The 27,363-nt window shown below is 32.7% G+C and overlaps 1 protein-coding gene across 1 annotated transcript; it reads left to right on the top strand.

Annotated features, from left to right (window-relative positions):
• The first annotated feature begins 8,817 nt into the window (after nt 1-8,817).
• On the top strand, nt 8,818-11,289 carry LOC115713177 (uncharacterized). The gene is made up of 4 exons (XM_030641683.2): nt 8,818-9,263; nt 9,348-9,925; nt 10,313-10,828; nt 10,936-11,289. Exons 1-4 carry the CDS (start codon nt 9,035-9,037, stop codon nt 11,071-11,073), a joined length of 1,461 nt encoding a protein of 486 aa, XP_030497543.2. The 5' UTR covers nt 8,818-9,034; the 3' UTR covers nt 11,074-11,289.
• Nucleotides 11,290-27,363: the final 16,074 nt, after the last annotated feature.

Genomic DNA, 27,363 nt, shown 5'->3' with positions numbered 1-27,363 from the left:
CGGCTTATCAACAACGAACAGCAAGGTACTTTAACTCCAAAGTAAAGATAAAAACTCTGCGAGTAGGAGACTTGGTCCTTAGAAGAGTAATGTCAAACACCAAAATCCCGTCGCATGGAGTCTTTGGGGATAATTGGGAAGGACCATACATAATCGCAGATCAAATTGGTGATGCAACTTATCGACTCGCAACACTCGATGGAACCGCGATTCCACGAGCATGGAATAGCGAGAGCTTGAAATTTTATTATCAGTAATGTTCGCATTATTCGATTATGTTAATTCGAGTACTTATACTTAGATATTTTTTGTTCAAAAAATCCTAAGTATAGGGGGATATATGCCCGCATGTACTACTGATTGCATGAATAAAATTACTTGCTAAGTTTTTCAAGTGATTTAAATTTAGCTTACCAACTTTAAAAATTTTCCTACTTTATTACACCAAGCTGTAATCAAAGGTAAAAATATATAAAATCGCGAGTACCCGTGTACTGCGTAAATATTAAAGTGTAAGCTATCCCCGCGAGGATAGAAATTTGTCCAAAAGATAAAGTAAATTTGTTCAAGTACAGAAGTGCGAGTACCCATGTACCGCACATATATAAAAACAAAAAAGAGTGAAATTAAACAACAACATAAATTGGAAGATAATCAAGCATCTGGAGCAGCAGGAGTAGTCTCATCAGGAGCAGCCTCGTCCGCGACCTTGCTGACGACTTCGTTCTCGACTTCTTCAGCCTGTACGCCCTCAACCTCGTCCAGAAGGTTGCCTCCCCCACCTTGAGTCTGGGTAGGCGACATGGCGCGAAACGCTTCAGCCATCTCAGCAGCTTCAGCTCCAAGAAGCGAGAAGTCGAAGTCGGGGACTTTGGAAAGAGTGGTATAAATATAATCAGACACAGCCTGATCGTACTGTTTCTTCCCATTCTCTTTCTCAGCCTCCAAGTCGCGAGCCATCTCAACAATCGTTGTCCGCGACTTCATGACCTCGAGCTCCACCTGTTCTTTTGCCCTGCTGAGTTCCTCGAGCTCTTTCTCCTTGGCCTTGTTAAGTTCCTCAATCCTCGCCACTTCCTGCTTCAGCTTCTTTATATTTTCTTGAAAATGGGCGTTCTGCCTCTTCAGCGAGTCGGCCTCCTTCGAAGGAGTAGCCGCGGCTTTTATGAACAAAGCCATGGATTGCGCGGCCAGTTCAGTAGATCGAGTAACGAGATCCTCGTAAGGGATCTCAGTCAGGAATTTTTCCTGCATGGCCAGGAAGTCGCGAGCACGAACTGGAGGGTCGATGACGACTTTCTTCCCCTTATCCTGAGTAGTCTTGGCCAACTTCTTGGAAGAGTCTGCGACAAGCGAAGCCATCACATCGCTCTTCCTCTTCTGGGCGACGACCGGCGAAGTCGCCGGTGTTCCACCCTTTTGTTTGATCTTCAGGACAGGGGCAGACTTCAGAAAAGTCATGTCTACAAGCATAAATGACAGATAAGTAAAAAAATCACAATTCTACCCGTCAGATTTATAGCAAAAAGACGAGTTACCTGAAATTTGCCGAGGGGTTTGCTTAGAAAGACGCTTGTCTATCCGCTCTTGCTGCTTCTCAGATGGTTCTTTGTATACTGGCTCCCGTTGAAGACTCGCGTTCTCGGGAATCAGCTGGTGTTCTCGCAACTTCGCAGTTGTGCACAATAATCGCCAGTCGCGATCTTGTACCGGAAGACTCCCGAGAATTTCAGCTGTCTCCTTCCTAGTCGCGTCGAGAGTTGGTCGAGCTGGTCTATCTGCGATGACAACAAAAAGCGAGTTAGCAAAAGATTTCAGAAAGCAAAGTAAAAAATATATCTAAGGCAACAAAGACGCGACATACTGGGTCTGCGATTAAAATCAGTCCTAATCCCAGGAACCTTAAAAACATAAAACCACTTCGACTTCCAGTCACCCATGTTCGATACCATCCCCTCAACACCGTTTATTTCAGAAGTCGCCCATTTACTAAAGCAATAGAAGCCGTTATGGAGACCCACGCTCTTTATGTCGTAGAAGTAACTAAACTCCTCTACTGACGGAGCCCTATGGGCATACTCCATGTACATCGCGTAGAAAGCCAATACGGTGCGATAACTGTTGGGTGTCAGCTGAAAGGGCGATACGTCGTATCGCCTAAGAATGGCAGCGATGAAGGGATGAAAGGGGACCGATACACCGCATCGAAGGATGGGTATTGAGATTACCACATCCTCTGTAGGAATGATCGCAGGGTTGGTGAACGGAAGGTGCGCTCTCTGAGATGGTTTAGGACGTTGAAACGCGAGTCGCAACAAATTCAACCTCACAAAGGTGGTGAAGTCAGATTTGGCAACCCTCGAGACTAAATCCTCGCATGAGAAGGGCTCGTTCAATTGGGAGTCGTCGACCGAATCCGTCCCACTTCCTTCCGCTTCCTCCTCTTCCCCACCTGACTCGCGGACTGGAGTAGTCCATTCTTCCTCCACCTCCTCGACCTCGATGTCGGGAGCATGCCTCGTATGTATGAGGTAGTCGCGTGCTGACACTGTGGACTCGCTGTCTCGGATATCGATTGTCCCAGGTTCAGCGAGCTCCTGTACCATCCTCTCGATGTCTACGGAAGACATCGGACCTAACTCTATTTCCGCAGCCTCCATTTCGGAGATGTCCGTAGGGAGAAAACTGTCTCTCTCCTGGTCCGACTCTCCGTCAAAGGCGCGGCCTCCTGAGCCGAGCTGCTGGCTATCCGATAGATCGCTCATCTGAAAGATAGAAGATCTTTTCAGCGTGATGGATGTGTGAAAAATAAAAGTAAGTGATCTCACCCGCAGTAGATTATAAAGTCGCATTCGACAGAAAGGTCAGCCTCCATGCAAAAGCTGACCACCTGTCAACATGCGAGAAGAAATATAGCTATCTTTGGGCAAGTAATTCACGCATCCTCGGTTGTGCGATATACCTCCAGAAACGGCTGGGCGTTTCCCAGTGACTCAAGAGGTATGCATTTTCGAGCATAACCCTGAAGTTACTGGGAGACCCCCACTGTTTCGAAACTACCTACCAACCAAAGAGTGCGATCATTCGAGCATTAACGCACGTCAACAAATGGCTGGGCGTATCTCAGTATCTCAAGGGGCATATAATCGCATATATGGCCATTAGAATACTGTGACACACCCACCATTTGGAATGGCAATTAATACTCTCACCACTCAGCCCGCGACATGTAAAGATCCTAAAAGGTCTAGCTAACAGTTAAGCAGAAATAAAGTCTTGGAAACATGCGATTATTCAAGCTGTTCATCTGAACACCCGCGAACATTCAATTTGTTCATCCGAATATCCGCGAGTATTCAAGACGTGAATCAGTGCCTATGAATTGTGTGCGGTTATGTCAGTTTACAGGTCCTATACTATGAATGTTACCCAGTTTCATTGACCCAAAACACATAAATACCCACTAGCATACATTCCTAAAAAGCCTTCAAGAAAATCCAAACCCAGAAAGTAAAGCACAATTTCTCTAAAAACAAAAACGAAAATGCAGAAAACTAACCTTTAGTTTTGATTCCTGCGAACTGCTCTCGATCACGTCTGAGATTGAAAATGTTGTGGAAACTGGCAGAAAATCTGGGGATGAATTTTTTCTGAAGTATATGAACTGGAGGGAAGTTAAGAGAAAAGAGGGAAAAATGGGAAATTTGATTCGTATCAAAGCGTTTAAATACCCATATCCCTTATTAATTGGGATTATGACACGTGGCAGCCAGAATGCCTAAGGTCGCCCAATCTAACGGCCAATTATGGCCACGCCTACACGAAAACCGAAGAGTTTTGTGACGTGGCATCCTAGAGATAATAAAAATTAATTATTACAGCCGTCATTTTTCGAAACCCTCGATGGGACAACCAAAAGGTCACCTCCTCGTGACAACCTTTCACCTGTCTCTCGAGTAATAGTTTCCCTCAGTGACCGCTCTTGTCACGTCGCGAAACTAGGGGCATGTGTTATAGTGAGATTTCTCTCACTTAGAAACTCGAGACCAGACTCCTCTTTAAAGGACACGTGTATTCAGATTTCCAATGAAGGCTGAATGTCCATGAGAGACTTCTCGAAGTTTAAACCTCGCTCAGGATAAAAACAGCGAGATACTGTAAGTGTGACTTAAGTCACACCGCATAACCATAATTCTCATCATACAGGGTAGATACAACTCGCATATGTCAGAACATGTGCGAGTGTCCCCTCTATATCTCCACGACAAGAATAGAGACCAATCCCCTATGGTGCAGTTTGGTCCCAACGACCCAATAGCCCTGACAGACCAATATAAGTTCGCATGTCCAGACTTTACTAGCTCCAACATGCGACGTCTACAAAGGGCGATTACCTAAAGGACGCAGACGTTCCATACGTACTGGCGATCCTGCGAGCTCAACAAACGGAACATGAACGGTCAACTCGCAGATGCGGAAGACGCATACGTTGATGAATTTAGTAACTGTCACACATTTATTAATGTTAACGTTGTTTGAGTTTAGTTATTGCAATTCAATGTGTAAATAATGGATTAACAATGAATGTGATCCTCATGTAACCGATTGGACACCTACTTTGTATATAAAGGGGTGATCCACCATGAAAATGGACCTACGAATCCCTTGCTACAGTGGACTAAGCAGAACAAAATCTGACTGAACCACTATAATTCATCGTCTTGTTTACTTTTTCCAGCCTTGTTGTTTGTTCTTGCATTCCCAGTCGAGTACTCGCCATTTTAGGTTGAATACTCGCACTTGTCATTTCTTAAATAATTCTCCTTTTTATCAATTAAATTATACTTTTTGGTGTTGCGAAAATTGCTCGACAACAATATTATATTATTCTTTCAGTAGAAATATATATTTTAAATAGTAATTACATACAAAAATTGTTAGTTATGGTTTTTTTTTTTAAAAAAAAATTACTTATTATTTTATCACAGTGTTTCTATTTTTTACTTTTCAATTTTAATTAAATCTTTTCCTTCTTCATTTATTATTTTTTATTATTCATAATTGATATATATTAGATTATTTATAATTTTATAATATTTGAATATTATTTGTTTACTTTAATAAAATTAATAAAAGTCTATAATATATAATTAGATTGAATGAGTAATAATTTATATATCTATATATAAATATACATGTTAATTATATACAACTGAAATATAAGGCGATATTATTGCAGTTTAAAATTCAAAATAGAATCCAAAATTAATATTGAGATTTGAGAAGGAGAGTGGTGACGACTACAAGTGAGCTACGATAATGACAACATGTAAGATACGGTAAGACAACAAGTGAGTTACGATAACGATAATGAGTGAGATTTAATAATGACAATAACTTAAAAGCATCACGATATAAAAATAATACATTATGGAAAAAAGAAAAATTAATTTTTACCTACACCATCATATTTACTTATTTTTATAATAATAATTTTTTTTTAAAAAAAAATAAAATCATTTAAAATTCTATATATATATATATGGATTAATTGTATAAGTTTTAAACTTCTTAATAAAAAATAAAAATTAATAATATAAAATTAGATAATATAATTTTACTGTTATCATATATTAAAATTATATTTTTATTATCGTATAAAAAAAAAATTAACTGAGCGAAAAATAGTGTAAAAAAGTTTATAAAGATGTAAACATAACTAAAAATCCATATCCTATTAATTTTATTTAAGTATGCCATAAAAAAATAAATATTAAAAAAAATTTCATTTGTGTAATTTCTACTATAAATTTCTTATAACTACATTATATATTTTGATAGTTTGTTGATTTTTTTTTTTTTAAATAATTGATAAATAATAATTAATTACTTAGAAAAAATGAGAAGAAAAGAATAAAAGGAAAGAGTGTCAAATCGCCAATAGATCCCAATCTAGGTACATATATATTCTATACTAGTTTGGAATTAAAAATATAACTAACCTATTGCTAATTTGTTGTTGCTAAACACTAGTTAAGCAAGTAATTATTGCTTAAGTGAAAAAAAAAAACCATTTGTCATATAACCCCAAATAACATTATCATGGTGAACAATAATTTTCTATACTATTATATTAATATTTTTCGTAGTACAGCTTCATATTCTTATTAAAAGCTCACATTAATTCTTGTACATGAAGTACATACATGACTAATAAGTTTGATTTTCACAAATGTTGAATTATTTTACAAAGAGAAGAAGAAGAAGAAGCCAAGGGAGGCAGGGTCCAGTCCAGAAGTGGTGAAGTGATGCAGTGCAGGTGGTCATTAATTGATAAAGAGAAGTCAGCCTTATCTGCTCTATTATTGCCATTCTTCTGTGTACCCTGCACTCACCTAACCTTATTCATTATTCTATTACTCCTCTTACCTAGTTTTCTTCTTTACCTTTCCCCCTTAATTGGGCTTCTCGACAATCTACTCTATTTTTTTTTGGCCTAATTTCTCATAGGGGAGACTATTGAGTCATGACACACTAATTTTATTTTGAATAATTAACATTTTTATCAATTTAATTTTTTACATTATTAAATTGTGTCCTTATAATATACGTCTCGTTAATAATACCATTCGAAATATAATTTTTACAGTAATGTTGTTCTTCCAACATATTTTATTCAGTTTTATCGTAAAACGAGTGACGCGATAGATGTAGTTGATAAATAGATGCAAATTAATATTTTTCTCCTTTTATAATTTATTCAACTACCATCCACTACTTTACTCATTTTACGATAAAATTAAATAAAATGAGATGAACGGATTACATTACAATAAAAATTATATTTTCAAAGGTATTATTAAAAAATAGTGTAATATAAATGACACAATTAATAGCGTAAAAAGTTCAGTGACAAAAATATTGAGAAAATATTTATTATCAAAGGACACATTCTTTTATTTTTATCTTTTGACCTTTCTTAATTATTACCAAATTAACATAAATTTCCTCTTAAAATATTTGGAAATAAAAATTAATTATTTAGTCCAAAATTAAAATATCACTTATATACTAATTACTCTTGGATTTTTTTTTAAAAAAAATATCATTCTTTTTACGTTTTATTTATAATTTTACGACCTAAAATTTTTAATTATAAAATACGTTTATAAAATTTTAAAATTATAAAAATATATTTTACTCAACAAAAATTAAAAAAACAACAATGAGAAATTAACCTCACAACAACTATAAATCAAAATAAATTATAAAATAACTAGAAAAATAAGTTCATGACAACTATAAATAAACTATAAAACAAAAAAAAATGATTTATTATTTTTATTGAATAAGTATTTTTATAAATACCAAGTTTAAAGAATAAGAATGAATTTTTTTTCGACGTATTTTTATAATTTTTTTTTAAAATTTTTGGGTTTATGATGTAAATTTTTTATTACTTTTTTACTTATTATATTTTTTTTAAGTATAAAAATTTAATATTTCAATTTTACTAATGGTTAATTAGATATATTTAGTTTATATTTATGTTATTTCTGTTGGATATAACTAAAATTTTAATTAGGCTTTTTAAGTCTTGAAAATTATTTGTTTTTAATTGAGGATGTAAAAATATTTCTTTCTTAAAGAATACACATTAAAGATGTGTAATTTAATTTTGATTTATCAATCTTGTACTAATTGTTTAGTGTGTGTGTCAAAAGAACCTTTTATAAAATTTATGGGGCTTACTTAAAAGAAATGGGAAATAAGAACAAAAATGAAGAGGGTGTATATAAAAGCATTCTTTTTCTTTGCTATGAAAATAAATACATAAAAACAAACAAACAAACAAATACCATCTTGGAAAGAAATAAAGAAACAATAAAAATGTCACCAGTACTACTAAAGCTTTTCACATGCAAGCAAATGAAAAGAATATTGGAAAGAAACACAAGATGATATTCGCATTGAAGATTTGTTGAAGTAATTATCAGTGTGCTGAGCCTGACCACTAACTGAATTAGGCTCTAAGATTTAATCATTATTCTAATCTTTTTGATGAAATCTCATATAACACGTAATTGTGTAAGGATATTCTTTGCCATTTTCTCACAACTATTATCATTAGTGTAATTGAATATCCAGTTCCATATAATTTCTAAAAATATCTTTTAAAAAATATCACAAACTAATTATAAAAAGTGCTGAAAAATTGGTGCTGAATTTGGCTCCCATTTCAGCCTATGATGCAAAGATAAAATAAAATCTGAATATTTTCAAGCTCCAATTCCCATATAAGACAATAGATACAGTTTTGGGACTTGATATTTGTTACCCTGTCTACTGTTCTGTTCTGTGGCTTGCCAATGCTTTCTTGATTAAAGTTGTAGTGTATTTGGGAATTAAATTGAAATTTGTGACTCTTTAGCCAGCTGTGAAAAAAGAAAAAAGAAAAAACACCCCAAAACTAGAATAAAGAGCATTTCGATTGGTTTTTGCTTTAATTTTATTAATAATTATCATAACATGGACTTTGGACAGATTCTTTCTTTTTTTCTTTCCAACTTAAGACCCCACTTGTATGTTGTAACCAAATTGCTCGTAACTTTTACTACAAGTCAAACTATCAAACAAAAAAGTACTCATCACAAACAAAGAAAAGCAAAGATAACAAATGTAAGATTTTTTTTTCCCTTTTTCTGATGATGTGCTTGTTTCCATTTGGACCACCAAGAGCTGTAATTTGTTAATAATATCTATTATTTTTTTTAAGAAAAACTAAAAAAAAAAACAGGTGCATTCTCACTGAGCAGAAAGCAAAAGTAGCAGTACAAGTGTCTTCCAAAAAATAATCAAAATCAAATTAAAAATATTACAACTGAAAAGGGTAACACCAAAACCAACAACTGCAGCCTTGAGCACATGAGAATGGCCCCATTTCGATTGGTCAGAATCTGTGCTTGGTTTCTTATAAATAGGAGGTAGCTGCTCCCATCCCAGTTGGACAAAACATTAGAGAGGAAAAAACACCATGGGGAGTGAAATGAATGTTCTGTTCCTTTTGATTATTAATGTGGTAATGGTGTTAAGTGCTTCTGGTTCTACTCCAGATGACAACTACATCTCAGTGGTTGGAGATCCAGGAATGAGAAGAGATGGGCTCAGAGTGGCCTTTGAAGCTTGGAACTTTTGCAATGAAGTTGGCCAAGAAGCTCCTCACACGGGCAGCCCCAGAGCTGCTGATTGTTTTGATCTCAAAGGTAAAAAAAAACAAGACTAGACTAGACTCGACTCTTCTTTTCATGTACATTTTTTCTGGTACTTATTTATTGTAATGGGGGCAGGTTCTTCTCTTAAACACAAGGTAACAAAAGAAGATAACAAACTTGGAGTTGGGACTCCATTCTCTGGATTAAATCCAGAAAATGCCAACAATGTAGATCTTTACGCAGCACAGAAAGAAATTTATCTGGGTTCTCTATGTGAAGTTAGAGACACCCCAAAACCATGGCAGTTTTGGATGGTTATGCTTAAAAATGGTAACTTTGACACTAACTCAGGTTTGTGTCCGGCTGATGGGAAAAGGGTTAGACCCTTTAAATCAACAAGGTTTCCTTGCTTTGGCAAAGGGTGTATGAACCAACCCACCTTTAAACATGATGAGACTGAGTTGTATGGTGAAAGCATGAGAGGAGGTTTTAATGGCACTTATGATTTGGATTCTGAACCTGCAAATGGTCTTGATGGGATTTCCTTCTACGAAGTTGTTTGGGAAAAGAAAGTTGGAGTTGGAAGTTGGGTCTTCAATCATAAACTCAAGACCTCAAAGAAGTATCCATGGCTGATGCTGTACCTCAGAGCTGATGCAACAGAAGGATATTCTGGTGGATATCATTATGACACAAGAGGAATGCTTAAAACGGTCGGTGAAACTTAACTTTCTATGTTTAGTTTTCAAATTACTCTAATTGAAGAGGTCATAATAATTGAATTACACTAATTGCTCGACTATATAGTTTATGCCACGTTGCTGAGAAAGACAGGTCCATTCGTTGCACTGTCAATTTTTCAATAGTCCTCTTTTCATGAATAGCTAAGAGTTAAAAATGTCAATACAATATTGTCATGGGAATCTAACTTGGGTCAAAACATGAAGTTGTTTTCAACATGATTCAGTAGACAGATGGTCATTACTCTGACCTGAAGCTACTAATCTATATTATATATGCTTCAACTTGATGTGACTCTTTGTTGGGAATGCTATATTTTTCACTAATTTCTCTAGTGTATAAATTTATACTGTATTCAGCTACCAGAATCACCAAATTTTAAGGTGAGACTGAGTTTGGATATCAAGAAAGGAGGAGGACCAAAGAGCCAGTTCTACCTAATCGACATAGGCAGTTGTTGGAAGAACAATGGCTTAGCCTGTGATGGTGAAGTAGTAACCGATGTTACCAGATACACAGAGATGATAATCAACCCTGACACACCAGCTTGGTGCAGCCCCACAGGCTTACAGAATTGCCCACCTTACCATATAACACCCCAAAACATAAAGATTTATCGTAACGACACAGCCCGCTTCCCATACTCGGCTTACCACTACTACTGTGCGCCAGGCAATGCCCAGCACTTGGAGCAGCCTGTGAGCCTTTGTGACCCTTACAGCAATCCTCAAGCGCAAGAGATAATTCAGTTGCTGCCACATCCCATATGGGGTGACTATGGCTATCCCACCAAGAAAGGACAAGGTTGGGTGGGTGATCCCAGGACATGGGAGCTTGATGTGGGTGGCCTTTCGAGTAGACTCTACTACTATCAGGTTACTACTTTCATAACAGAACAAGTTTGTTCAATCAACAAGTAGTAATTAGCAGATTTGTTTTGCGTTAACATCATCATGAAATGTTTTGTGTTTGGTTTGAGCAGGATCCAGGGACTACTCCAGCTAGAAGGATATGGAGTTCGATTGATGTGGGGACTGAGATTTATATAAGTGACAAAGATGAAGTAGCAGAATGGAGCTTAAGTGACTTTGATGTTCTGCTCACTACTCCAAAGTTCTAGTCTCATTTTAGTATCTTAGATGACATGATGATTATTGATGTATAATTCATATATGTATATTTATAATGGAGCCCCCCCCCCCCCAAAAAAAAAATGCCCGTAAGGGCTGGGCAGGGTAAGGTCATTGTTTTAGTTTCTGTCACCAAAAAAATCATCAGAAATGATGAGTGTTAAGAAAAAATTCAATTAATGATAACGAGAAAGAAAATTATCTAATTGTTCTTTCCCAATGTGGAGGTTGGAAGAGTAAGTAGTTTTAAAGGTTACACAAGTCATTAAGTTGAATTTAGAGGCAAAAGTTAGTCTAAAATATTGCATTTCAATCTCCAATTACTAAAAAGACTACTTATTGACTTTCCAAGCACCAAATTAGTCTAAAATATGACGAGCATTACTATAAGGCAATGCTCATCACCTAAGATATCACTATTAGTAATAGCTGGTCTTATATTTTTAATTTAAATTCAAATATGTATACTTCGATTTTCACTTTTACTAGTAACAATATTACATGGTGCTCTTTACTATTTTATGAAAGTTGGACTTTTGCCATAAGAATACTACATAAGCTCAACGTTTCAGATTACTCTTATTAATTGTGGGTGCTTAAAGTACAACATTTTAAAAGGATTTTTTTCCAAAAACAATTCACCCCCACACTTTCCAAAAAAATAAATAAATAGAGTATATTTATTGAAGATAAATCCAAAATACCTATCTACCGAACTTGGACTATTGGGATGTAGATGTAGATGTATGTAAAGATAGGGAGTACTATCCTTAAGAGTAAAGGGTATAGAGGATGATGAGCATGTGGGGGTAGGTCACCAAAGTCAAAGTGGAGTAGGCAGAGGACGAAGGAGGGCATCCACTATCCTCTTAGCAGTGTCCAATTAAGAAAGCTTGGGTGAGGGACCTCTCAAAGTGATGCCAAATCCAAGTGAAGTATGTTAAGGACAATTAGTTAACTAACAATACAATTAGGAAAGTTAGTTAGAATTACTGTTACAGGATTTTAGCTTAAGTTTTTTACTATTTAAAGCTCATTGTATATAAACTTTTAGCATTAGCCTTTTTAATCAATAAGAGAAATATTTTTTTTTCAATTCTATTTTTATTTCAATATGGTATCAGAGTTAGAAAATCTCTAATCTGTTCTTGATAGTTGTCCTCAAGCTTGTCTTCACAATTCTTTTCTTCTCTTCGTTCTCTGCTTCCTTCAACAATGGTGGGATCATCTTCAGCTTGCAGAGATCCAACCTACAAAACCTATTTCGTTCAAGCATTCTCTTTCTTCCAAACTTGATGAAAACAAATTTTTATCATGGAAACATCAAATCCTCACTGTTGTTCGTGGTCATCATCTCCAACGATTCTTTGAACCAAACTCTACTCCTCCCAAGTTCGACAACGAAGCTGATCGAACAACCAATACAATTTCACAAGATTACATAAATTAGGAAGCACAAGATCAACTCCTTCTTTCACGGATGTTGTCCTCCATGAATGACCAGATGAACACTCGCATGATAAGGCATGAGACCTTTGTGACTGCCTAAATCGCGCTTCAAGAATTCTTCACTGCACAAACAGATTCCAAGATAAGTTAATTCAAGACTCAACTCCTCAGTACTAAGAAAAAGGGTTCCTCCGTTAGCGATTACTTACTGAAAATAAAATCGATTATAGATCTACTAAATTTCATTGGACATACATTCTCTACAGTTGATCATGTCGAGGCCATTTTCAATGGTCTTGGACCAAAATATGACATCTTCTACACCTCCTACAACATTCACAAAGAAAATTTTACCATTGCAGAGCTTGAAGCCCTTCTTGTGGCTCAAGAAGCGTGAATTGACAAGAGTATAAAGGATCTCGACATATCATCTGCTAAAGCTAATCTTGCTCACAATGGAAGAGGAGGTTTTTCAAACAATCAAGGAAGCTATGGTGGAAATCCACTTTACTTCAATGGACAACAAACTCAGGGATCATATAACACCTCTCATGATTCCTATGGTGGATCAAATAATCGTGAAGGCAGAGGACACCCTAGACATGGAAGATGGTCGAATCAACCCTGACACCAACAACAACGAAGACCTATTTGCCAATTGTGCTAGAAGCCAGGCCATGTTGCTCTTCAATGCTTCTATAGGTTTGATAAGTCATTTTTTGGACCTGTATCCGTTTATAATCAACCTTTAAACTCCCTAACTGGAGCACGATTACATGCCATGATTGCCACAGTTGATACAGTCCAAGATTCCAATTGGTATCCTGATTCAGGTGCCACGAATCATCTCACACCAGATGCTCAGAACTTGGCAAGTAGCTCAGAATATCTTGGTCAAGAACATGTCATTATAGGAAATGGCTCAGGTTTTCATATTACCAGTATTGGTCATTATGCATTCAATTCCCCATTGCATCCTAAATCTCTAATACTTAATATTTACCAAGATTTTCAAAAACGAATTATAAACGATAAGAACTAAAGAAACAAATAATTAAAAAAGAAAGAGTGAAAAGAGACAAACAGTTTTTTATGTGGTTAGGACATTAATTAGTTTTAGTCCACGAGTCAGTGTTATTCAGTAGTTCTTAGCTCAAAAAGCCTTTAGGAATAAAAAGAATATATATTCTCAAGTTTACCTGAGCAAGTGTTGCAAGAGAATTCAACCCTTAATCCATAAGATGCGATGAAAGACCCGGGGAAGTGGAGGAAGTAGTTCTTCTGGTTAGAACCAGGGTGATTGATCATAATGAGATGGATAAAAATCAAATAAAGTTCTCAATGAAAGTACCAAAATATTGACTCAGAATTTTTTCATCTAACTGAGAAGCCTTATTTATTACTGATAATCACCACGTATAAATAATAATAATAAACAATAAAAGTAACACAAGGATTTATAAAGGTTCGACCCCCTTAATTAGCGAGCAATGACCTACTCCCTTTTTAGTTGTGTTGATTCTTGAGATAATACCACGCCGACTCAGATTATAGGCTTGAACCTTGTAATTTCTAGCTATGATTCTCTTCAATGTTACAGTAGTGAGAACTAAGTATTACAAATTCAAAATTTATGAGACTTTGTGAAAGAAATAGACTAAGTGTCTAGTGAGTAAGTGAGAGAAAGGAGCTCTAGGGCTTATGAGACTTAGAATCCAAGTCCTTTCTACCTTGCCTAAGACCCTTTATATAATTTAGGGCTTACAAAAAATAATCATTCAAACAAGTATCCCTCTAAAATAGGGAGAATAACATTTTTCTATCTTTTATTTAAATTACAAAAAAAAAGGTATATAGCTTTAGGAAGAATTCCTATCTTCAAGGATTGTTGGATCTGGAATTAAGCTTGTGGATCGTTCAGAAAGCTTGTTGTGGACCCCACCATTCCCTTAAATTCCTTTTGGTGTTCTTTGCATGTGCTGGTCGGCCAGCCCTATTCTTAAGGTCTGGCCGGCACATGGAACTTTGTTGGCCGACCAGGGTGTGGTCCGGCTAGGGTCTCCTGGCTGGCTATTTTATCCTTGTTCGACCTTGCTTTATTGCCTTAGAGCCCTTGACCATTGGTATACCGTACAAGGTGACTTTGTTCACCTATTGATAGGCTATATGCTACATGGCCTCAATTTTGTCTATGTGGACATGCCACGTGAAGTGGATAAAAATTGGGATAACACGTCAAATGTGTCAGATTGTTGCGAAAATTATTAATTACTACGCAAGTGTACGCAATCAAGTAGTATACTCACGCAAGTGAGGTTGAACCACAGGGAATTGGATTAATTACTACTAAACTATACTTATAATTCTATTTAGCAAATCAAAAGTATTTATGATTGAAAAAGGAAGAAAGAAATTCAAGAAACTTAAAGAAACAAGTGAATATTAATCAAGATGAGAGAATAGGGAGACAAATCCTGTTGTTAAGTTACCAATGTTAATGTCTAATTGCTATCCTTCTCTTGAAGTAAATGACAGATTATAAATTAACCTAGCTCTTTTCAGATCTTCTAGGTTCTAAATCTCATGCTCTCTAATTAATCTCTTAATTAAACTAACATGAAATCAGCATTAAGCAATAATCTAAATGTCACAAAGGCTATGTAAATACTTTCGTTTCACATCAAAACCTAGACTATCCAATTTTAGCATTCTCAATTCTCACTTTTCAGATTTCGAATTGAGATCATAAAACATGTAAAAGGTGATCAATCTTGCACATGGAAATTAAACACAAATATGAATAGTGTTCACAATCAAGATGGAGGAATGGCAATTATTCATTAACTAGGAAAAACTTAAACAACATTCATCATTCTCCCTAAATAGGAGTTTAGTTCAAAACATCCATAATCAAATCCATAATTAACATTGAAACAGAAAATAGCATAGAAAAATTAAAGAGAAGAGAAAGAACTAGTTGAAGCAATTGATCCGGGTCGCCACAAGCCGCTCTTCCAGCCTCCTCCTTTGTTTCTAGGGCTCCCAATCTAAATAATCCCTAATTTTCACGAACTCTCACTATTTAAACCAAGTCTCAACTTAAAAATTCGTGAAATTACGAAACTTCCAAAAAATCCTATCACTGGGGTCCCCGTCGCGACTGGCAAAGCTCCCGTCGCGACGGGATTAAACTTTGAAACTTCAAGATCCTCTCTGCCAGTTTCCGTCGCGACTGGCAAAGCTCCCGTCGCGACGGGAGTAAACTTTAACTCCTTGAAAATCTCTCTGCCAGTTCCCGTCGCGACTGGAAAATTCCCCGTCGCGACAGGAACAGGCAGTTACACCAATCTTGGATTTTCTTCTCGATTCTTTCACAACTTTTTCTCAATTCTTGAACATACTTTCTTTAAATGCCCGAGGACCTAAAACCAGAGAATCAAGCGTAATATAGCCCTAAAACTAGAAACAAAGAGTGAAAACTAACCGAAAATATGACCCGAAACTTAGACTAATTTTAGCCTAACACAGATTTAGTTGACGTGTCATGTCAGTAATAGTAGTAAGGTTATTATTGTAAAATAAATGCAAAAAATATATATTATTATAAACTTCCCAATTAAATGTACAAAGTTTGAAATTGTGATCATCACTTCAAAATATACAATATTCAATTCCTGGCAAAATAAATTAGTTTTCGAATCGGTAAGATATAATTTGTGTAAAATATTTTGTGATTCAATTTGATCTATTTTAACAATAATTATAATGTATTTTTCCATGCAAAATTTAATAAAATAATCACTTAATGTTTCAATAAAAGTAATGAATTAAGTTTAGTAAGAAATTAAAAATTTATTAATGTAAAAATTCAAAACAAAATTAACTATCTAATATTTTTTATAAAATTAATGTAATATATTTTTATTTAAAAATTATTATAGTGTTGAGTAAATTTTATAGAAAAACTAGCATTTATGATGTATTTGAAAAAATAAATAAAAAACAATGCCCAAAATGAAGAAAAGTTGATATTTTCGCAAGCCAAAAAAGGCCCATAAAATTCCCAACCCCACCATTCCCACTGGGCCCAGGGGATCCACGAATTAGGGGTAAGTTGAAAAATGCCTCTTTTATTCATCAATTAATCAAATTTACCTATAATTTTATATTTATTTGAAACATACCTCTTTTTATATGTATTGTACCCAAAATACCCTTACATAAGAGAATCACATGGAGAGTATCTTGAAGTGACAGGGGCAAAATTGGTACAATATTTAAAAAAAGAGGTAAAAATGATAGATTTTAAAAAAGAAGGTAAAAATAAAAAAGGACAATATAAAAAAGGTATAGAGTGTAATTTCCTCCACGCACAGAACTATGTCCCACTATATATTTAAGTTTAACTCTCAATTGCCAGTAATAATAAAAATTTAATAGCTTGGACCAATAAAAAATTATCATGTAATAATTTATTTAATCAGGTACCTATAGAAGTTTTAAAATTAAAACTTAAGTATTATTACCGCTAAAAATTAAACTTAAATATTTATTTGCAGCTGAGAGTTATTTATGTCGCAAATTACTCTTTATAATATATTATATGATATATAAAATGTTAGACATTTATTTGTATAGACTAAAACATACATGATTATGAATAAAATGCGGAATTAATCAAACATATATACACTATGAATAAGGATCGAAATACCTCCAGCCATTGAATCTTGAGCTTCAAACCCACATAAGCTTTGATCTGCAAAGGAAATTGACTACCATGGGTAATCGGGCTTCCTCGCTCTCTCAACTCTCTTTAGATGGAATTTGCTGTTATGAACAGAATGAGTGAGGAGCTCGGGGACCGAGACCCTATATTTATAGGTGAGATACTCCATCAGTATCTGTGCCACATTAATTGTCAGAATATTTTGACAATTAATTCAGGAAATCAAATCAGGTAATGAATATAGAAATCTGACCATATATAGAATATTACGTAATTGATTCTGTTCAGATTCAATGAATATAAAATATTCATTTATCAGAATCAATAATAGTATTTTATTTCCTTAATTAGAAATATTCTAATATTCTCCCACTTGGTCAGCATTTAAACTAAAACATTCAAACCCAAACGTTCCTCATTATATAATAAACATACGAATCATAGCGACATGTCCTCATTATAAGTCGAGTATTATCTTCCATGTATTACGATATATTTATTATATAACAATGTACTTTATGTGGCAATGTACTTAAGTGAATAAACCCTAACCCTTATGTTTATTCAGGTCCTCTTACGACAATTTTCTCAGATGAAATTAAGGTGCACATAAATATGAGAAAATATCGAAATTAGAGTTTCATTAAATAATTTTTGGTTGTACAAATAAAAAAACTGCATATGGGTTAACTGAATCCCATATTTACTTTATGATCCTTGAATTTGTGTTGTGGCATGCCTTTAGTCAAGGATCTATGCGATCACCCAATTCAGTTTGCGTGATTAATGACCACTTATCACGCCTTTTTATGGCTAAATACTTAATGTCGATATGCTAGCTTCGACCAGTACTCTTAGAGTTATTAGCCATAAATATTGTAGCTGAATTTATCGCAAAATTTTCTTAATGGCCTAATGAAACTGTAATTCTGAACTCTAGGCCTACTATGAAACTCTATAATACATCATACGAGATGTATCCTCAAAACAATAAATGAATCTGACTTCTATAGTGGAAATAGCAATCAAGATTCTCTACAATATAACTTACTGGTAATCTTAAGGTCGTAATAAAATATTGATTTACGTGAATCAATACAACCAGTGAAGTACGTTAGAATCTAATTGGTTAACTATATTTCCAGATGGTCAATTCATCTTAACAAAATATGTATGAATATAATTTCAGTATCTTAAAGACACCTCATCACTTTGTATGAAGAATAAAGTGGTCTTAACTTTAGTTATTCTGATACTACTTAACGATCCTGAAACAAATGTAATGCAAAGTCTTATTCAGACTTTTAGGCATACATTAGGCTTCTAAAATAGAAGCAAATGAATGTTCTTAATTTATTCTCACTCCGCATCATTTTTCGAATGCTTTGGTTCGAGTTGAATTTATCACACTTAAAGATAAAAGTTATATCAGTATGAATAATACATAATTTTATTTAATCGTAGATGCTGTGGCTACTCTCTAATTAATTAAAATTATATATATATATTATTTATATTCCTTATCTCAAAATAATAATTTGAGATATGAATTATTTCAACTCATATAGAAAACTTTTATCATCATTTGCAAGTAACATATTGTCTACGTATAAAACAAATATTACTCCCACTAACCTTCTGGTATATAATTATTTCCATAATTCTCTTTTCAAACCTAAAGGAAAAGATGATTTAATACCAATTTGTGAGATGTTTGTTTTAATCTACAGGTAGACACTTTAAGCTTGCATATGTTCACCACTAATAGAGGAAAATCTTTATGGCAGTCTATATACCTTCTCCTCTAGTTCACTATTTGGAATTGATTAATGAATTAAAACAAGCAACAAATGCCAAGGTCTACAATAGAATCATTTATAAAAACAAGTGAGAATGTAAATCTCCTTTGTTATTGATTCTTAGTTCAAAATGAACTTCTTAGTAATGAATATTCTTTTATATCTTTATGTTTCTCAATGTTGCCTAATGAATATTATTGGTGGAAAAAATCTATGCTTAATTAATGTTCTCCACCCCATTAGGCAACTTTACTAAAGATAAACTTTATTACTCTTTAAGATATTCATTTCTTCATTCATGGCATATTGTACTACAACTTCAATTCCTTATCATTCTATAATTTAATTTATGTCTCAAATTAATATTGTAGTTGAACTCTTATTGTACAAAATGTAATCACTAGAAAACATTGATCTTATTGTTCTAATAAGTCATCTTAAGGATGGACCAACAAACTCTTAAAAGAGCAAATGGTTCAATATACATGTTATTATAAGCAATTACTAAATAACATAACTTATTAGAATTTTATCAATGACTTGTAGATTATTAATGATTAGTTATGAATTCTCAATAACCATTAACCTTAAGGGTTGTTGTGAATCATAATTAATCTAGCACTTGAGGTGGAAGTTTGAGAAAATATGAATGATCTTTCTTAGAAACTAGGTTCCTAGATTGATCACTCCCACTGATCAAGTCAATTCTTAATTCCACAGTTCTAGTGTTGTGAGATGGATAATAAAATATGTAACCCTTAAACCTTATAGCTTTTCAAATGAAATATGCTCATTTATGGTTTAGGGCCCAGATCTTTTCTTTGACAATTGTACTCTAACTATATATGGGTATTTATAAAATGTGTACATGTCATCAAGTCGGTTTTCAACCTTATCACAACTCAAAATATGTTTGAGAAACAACTTTGGTTAGAACACGATTCGATATGTACACCCCATTGTTGAGAATCAATAGACAAAGATTTAGGAAAGATTGGAGTTTGCTATGTAGGCTCCACCCCATGTCCAAAAAAATGCTTAGTTTCTTAAATCTGTTACACACTATAATTTGGGTGTACCAAGCATATGTATCGGGCAATGAACCCATGCTTTTAAAGAAACTTTGCAAATGGACTGGGAGTTTATCCATACTCGTGAATTTTAATGTAGTATTCTCCATTTTATAATTGATCTCACTATCTTAATATGCAAAATGCACTATTTCTCTACTTAAGATTTAAATGTCTTTGAAACATATAAATCTATACTTTTGTAGAAAAATAATTTATGTGAGTAATCGTTAAAAAAGAGATGCAAAATTTGAGTCCATGTCTTCAAAATTAATTGACTTGTATGATTTCTAATATGATAGAATTCTAATATGCACCGATTTTAACTTGTTGGAATACATATTCTTAATGAATTTCACACAAGTTCTAAATAAAGTTAGTAAAATCAAGTGTAATGAATATCCCCACCATTTACTAACATTTATTCTATTCATGGATATAAGTTCCATAATTTTTGGTGCTATAATGTAGAAGAATTCTTATTAATAACACATTTCTTATTGTCAGATTGAACTTGCATATCTTTATGAGTGACATCATTTTATAGTAAAGACCTTTAAATATGTCTAAATCAAGTTTCAAAAGAAGCTTGGAACATAAAGATCTTTGCTAATTTTAAAACAAAGTCACTACTATATTGCTTGTTCCTTAAACTTCTAAATGTGAGAACTTATCTTGTCTGTGGATAAGATTTGCTCACAGTTACTGACTTTCTTAGGTTTATTTGTAAACCTTGGAAGAAATTATGAATGTGGAATAACAATCTAAAATAATCCACTATGTGTTAATAATCACATTAACTATATTAGAATGAATTCATACACAATAAATTAAAATTTATTGGTGATAATTAAGTGTGATTTATTTTTCTTAATTATACAGTAAAAACTGTACATTTTAGATTAAGTTATCAGAGTAAATTTTTGGAAATTTCTACTGGTATGGAAGAAATTTATGAATAGTGATGTAATAAAATTACATATAAAGTTTTGAGGTTTAAATGAATCATGTTTTTACCAATGAATAAACATGCTTAAATATGAAATCTTATTAAACAAAAATTGCCTGTGGGCTAAATTTTCAATTTAATAAGATTAGATTTAGATGTAGATTATGATAGATTTACACAATTTATGAAAAACTTAAAGTTTAATATTTCTATCTCAATGAAATGTATGAAACACTTAATTACTTATAAATGTTTCAAAATTTTATACTTTATGATAAAATTATTAAATTAAATCTACATAATTTCCTGTGGGATAAATTAAGAGAATTTAATTTAACATATTAATTATGTAAATATAATAAAAGCCCTGTAGGGTAAGATTATTATGTTCACATAATTCATGTCCATTATGTGATCTTGATCCACTTAATGTATATAATTTTATATAATTAAGGATGCTGTGGCTACTCCCTAATTATTTAAAATTATGTGGTTCACTAGACACTAAAGTATAAACTGAAGATTAAAATTTTACTAAATCCAAAATAGCATGTGGGCTAAATTTTAAATTTAATAAAATTAGATGAACTTTATGATAGATTTAATTAAACAATTAGTTTTGGAAAATGAAGGTTTATTATCTATCTTTAATTAAATTTGTGATAACACTATTAAATTAAATCCCCATAACTCCCTGTGGGGTAAATTAAGAGAATTTAATTTAACATATTATCCTAATTAATTATACAAATATAATAAAATCCCTGTGGGGTAAAATTATTATACCTATATAATTAATTACAAGTTATGTCCATTAAGGTGAATTTTAATTAATATATAATTTTATACAAATAAGGATGCTGTGGCTACTCCCTAATTATATAAAATTATATTTTCACTTTGACATTAGGTATTGGGCTCTACCTAAAAGTAATTTCGTTATTAACATAGTAGACAATCACTGAGATTAATGCTCCTAGTGTGGTCGTCCGAAGATCATTAAAAACCATTCTAGATATGAGCATTTGTCCCAAATTCATGTTTTCTTATGTCAAACCACAAAATTACTTACATTTTATTCATATTTTATTCATTTTAGGAAGTTTTATGAATATTTTATGAAGTTTTATGAAACTTAATGTGCTATATAAAATATTCAACCTATCTTAATGTTTGAATATTTCTAAATATATCTAGCACTATAAAAGGAATTTATGTATAGCATTTAAATCATACAAATCTAAATTAATTGCATTAAACATAAATTTGCCAAATAAATACAAATTAATACAATTATTGTATGATAATAAATTAAATGCTTAATTCCATAATATATAATTAATTATGCATTTATGACCATATAATATCTTAAATATTTATACTAATAATTAATTTGTATAAATAAGGTAATTATACAAATTAGTACAATTAATTATATGGAATGAATTAAATGCAAAATTATAGACTATACTTAATGGCAGATTTTTCAAATTTTATTAATTTAAACAATAAATTACATAAATTTGGTAATAAATAATTAAATGCACAATTATACAAATTGCACAATTATTACATGCCTAAATAAATCATGTAATTAATTACCATATTAAAACAAATTTCCATTTTCAGTTTATACTAAATAACATATTAATTCTAAATATATGTATTAAATTAAAAATGGAAATTAATGAATGTAATTTATTGACTAAATTAACAATAGGAGAATAATTTATATTTCCAAATAAATAAAAAATATAAAAAAAAAAATTCGAAATTTTTTCCCTTTTTTTTTGAAAAATACACTGCCATAAACGACATGATAAAATTTCCTTAAACTTCCAAAAATCATGAAATCAATTCCAAATGAATCTAAATGCAAAAATTAAGACATTCATATAGATTTTATGCATCGAAAATACATAAAACAAAGACTTTAAAAATCACCAAAATTTTCTGAAAAATAATTTTGAAATTTCTTTGTTTTTTCAAAGTGGATTTTCATGCTTAGAACAATCTATATTAATATATGAATGTATTAATACATATACAATATATATATAAATATATATACATATATATACAGAAAAATAAAAATACTGTATGTATATATATAAACATGAAATATATATTTGTATATATTTGTATATAGCATTTAGATATATAAATAATATATATATACAACATATATACGTAATGAAATGAAGAAAAAAAATATATACATATATGTATATGAATATATATATATGAACTGAATGAATAAACAAGTATATATGTATGAAAATATATATGTATATATTGGGATTGAATGAATATGAATATATAAATATATACACAAACGAAAATAAATATATATATCAACACTGAATTAAATATATATATATAAACACTGTATATACGAGTATATATATATATATATATGAAACTCAAACTAAAATCAAGGCAGAGATAAAAACCGCTCTGATACCAACTGTTAGACATTTATTTGTATAGACTAAAACATACATGATTATGAATAAAATGCGGAATTAATCAAACATATATACACTATGAATAAGGATCGAAATACCTCCAGCCATTGAATCTTGAGCTTCAAACCCACATAAGCTTTGATCTGCAAAGGAAATTGACTACCATGGGTAATCGGGCTTCCTCGCTCTCTCAACTCTCTTTAGATGGAATTTGCTGTTATGAACAGAATGAGTGAGGAGCTCGGGGACCGAGACCCTATATTTATAGGTGAGATACTCCATCAGTATCTGTGCCACATTAATTGTCAGAATATTTTGACAATTAATTCAGGAAATCAAATCAGGTAATGAATATAGAAATCTGACCATATATAGAATATTACGTAATTGATTCTGTTCAGATTCAATGAATATAAAATATTCATTTATCAGAATCAATAATAGTATTTTATTTCCTTAATTAGAAATATTCTAATATAAAATAGTATTTTAAAACATATACTCTGGTATTCATGATGTTTTATCTCGTGATGATGAAATGATGTGGTGGGGATCAAACTTTGGTTTGAACACATTTATTTACTTAGTTTACTGCCTTCAAGTTTTGATAATATGTTCCTAAATCAAGTTGCAATATAGGCAAGGGAAATAAATGTTATTGTGACACACTATTATTATTTTGAAAAAGATTTTGTGACACATTTGAGTACAAATTATTTACATAATAATATGTAATTAATCTTAATTATAGTGTTAACAGTGATGAGATTCTTATATAATAATATGATATTCATGTAGTTGATATTCATGTGGTTGGTGAGTTAACTGCGTCAATTTCTATGCTTGCTAAAGAAATAATTAATAATGATGAAAACTTTACATCTCCAACTTCAATACACTCAGATCTGATTTGGGTTTAGTTTGGTTATGGTTGGCTCACTCACTACATAACAAATGCACCCATTAAAACTGTACATAACCATTAATGATGTCGTTTTAGTTTGAAAACAAGAAAAAGACAACAAAGAAAAGGTAGCAGAGAGATAGAGAGAGAATTATAAAAACTGAGCTCAAAATATTTTGTAGCTAGCTGATTATATTATATATTAGTGAATGGTACATTCTAGAAAATACAATAATAAGGTAATAATTACATACTGAAATATACACAAAATATTCTAATAAATTTTGACATCAGAATAAAATTTGTTAGAGTTGGGACCACTTCTAACGACTCTATTTGACAGCAAGGCAGAGGATACAAAGGGAATAATCTCATTTTCTAACCGCCTCTCTCAAACTGGAAAGGGTTTCAACTACTCCAACTTTGTCACTTAAGAAATGAAACCTATGGTGAGTGAGATTTTTTGTTAAACAGTCCACAATCTGATTGTGTGATGACACAAACCTTACTTCTAGCTACTTCTTTAAAATTTTGTCTCTAACAAAGTGTACATCAAGTTCTATATATGTTTGGTCCTTACGTGATACACTAGATTGGAAGCAAGAGCACTAGCTTTCATGTTATCACACCAACTGATCAGAGTACCATGTAAAGGGAAGTTGAACTTACTAAGAAAAGCCTGAATCCATGAAATTTATGCAGCAACATGAGCTAAAGCATGATATTTTGTACTTGACCGAGACACAATTGCCTGCTTTTAGATGACAATTTGAACCAAGCTTGGTAGCCTCATTCTGTTCAAATTCAAGAGCATTAGACAAGCTATGATGAGAAAAATCAGGTTCAGAGTTAAATACTAGATGTTGATAGGATGAGCTTTCTTCAAGGGATTGATCTTGATGTTCATAACCAGCTAGTCTGTCTTGAGTTCTTCCTGTGACATTATTTTGTGTGTCATTTAAGTGATCTTGTTGTTGATCTGAAGGAAAAGAGACTGACCAAGAAGGAACATTGACTGAGATTTCTTGTTTTGGTTTATGAGTGTTAAAGAAACTAGTTTTACATGGAAAATCATTTTCATTAAAAATCACATTTGTAGAGATGTATAATCTGTCTGTGGTACTCCGGCACCCTTGTGTGAGTCACTATAGCCCAAGTTGATGCACTTCACAGAATGGTACTGAAATTTATGACCTTGATAAGGTGGAATACATGGATAGCATGTTGTACCAAAAACTCTAAGACATTTATAATTTGGTTTTTTAGAATAAAGAACTTTAAACGAGCGCTGGTTTTTAAGGAAAATGGCGGGAAATCAATTTATGAGATATACTGCATTTTGGATAGCATCCCACCAGAACTTTAGAGGCATGGAGGCTTGGGCTAATGTTACGAAAATTATGATCACTACGCAAGTGCACGCAATCAAGTAGTATACTCACGCAAGTGAGGTCGAACCATAGAGAATTGGATTAATTACTACTAAACTATACTTATAATTCTATTTGGCAAATCAAAAGTATTTATGATTTAAAAAAGAATGAAAGTAATTCAGAAAACTTTAAGAAACAAGTGAATATTAATCAAGATGAGAAATTAGGGAGGAGAATCCTGTTGTTAGTTTACCCAATCGTTAATGCCTAATTGCTATCCTTTTCTTGAAGTGAATGACAGATTATAAATTAACCTAACTCTTTTCAGATCTTTTAGGTTCTAAATCTCATGTTCTCTAATTAATCTCTTAATTAAACTAACATGAAATCAGCATTACGCAATAATCTAATTATCACAAAGGCTATGCAAATACTTTCGTTTCACATCAAAACCTAGATTATCAAATTTTAGCATTCTCAATTCTCACTTTTCAGATTTTGAATTAAGATTATAGAACATGTAGAAGGTGATCAAGTTTACACATGGAATTAAACACAAATATAGATAATTTCACAATCAAGATGGAGGAATGGCAATTATTCATTAACTAGGAAAAACTTAAACAACATTCATCATTCTCCCTAAATAGGAGTTTAGTTCAAAACATCCATAATCAAATCCATAATTAACATTGAAATAGAAAATAGCATAGAAGAATTAAAGAGAAGAGAGAGAACTAGTTGAAGCAATTGATCCGGGTCGCCACAAGCAGCTCTTCTAGCCTCCTCCTTTGTTTCTAGGGCTCCAAATCTGAATAATCCCTAATTTTCACGAGCTCTCTCTATTTAAACCAAGTCTCATCTTTAAAATTCGTGAAATTACAAAACTGCCCAAAAATCCTGTCACTGGGTCCCCGTCGCGACTGGCAATGCCACCGTCGCGACGGGGTTAAACATCCTTTTTTCGAAATTCTTTCTGCCAATCCCCGTCGCGACGGGATTAGGCAGCGACACGTAATTTGGTTTTTCTTCTCAATTTCTTCACTACTTGTCCTCAATTCTTGTACATACTTTTTTTAAACACCCGGGGACCTGAAACATAAGAATCAAGCGTAAAATGACCCTAAAACTAGAAACAAAGAGTGAAAACTAACCGAAAATATGACCCGAAACTTAGACTAATTTTAGCCTAACAGCTAACAAAGTTAATCCCATTTCCACTATGTGTCGATGTTTTCTTTTAGCTTTACCATTTTGAGGAGAGGAGTGTGGGCAAGAGTGTTGAAAATCTATGCCATTTTCAATGACACACTTTGAAAAAGCTTGAAATTCCCCCCAATCGGTTCTAAGAGCTTTGATTTTCCTATCAAACTGATTTTCTACAATGACTATGAACTGAGTGAAAGCATCAGCAACTTCAACCTTAGTTTTCAAGGGATAGATCCATGTAAATCTGCTATAATCATCGACAAAGTGGATATAAAATTAAAAATTTGTGTTAGACATCACAGGGGCAGGTCCCCACACATATGTATGAAC

This window comes from Cannabis sativa, chromosome X (genome assembly GCF_029168945.1).
Source record: "Cannabis sativa cultivar Pink pepper isolate KNU-18-1 chromosome X, ASM2916894v1, whole genome shotgun sequence".
NCBI lineage: Eukaryota > Viridiplantae > Streptophyta > Magnoliopsida > Rosales > Cannabaceae > Cannabis > Cannabis sativa.
The sequence above is the reverse complement of the archived record's forward strand: the minus strand, read 5'-3'. Positions and strand labels throughout refer to the sequence as shown.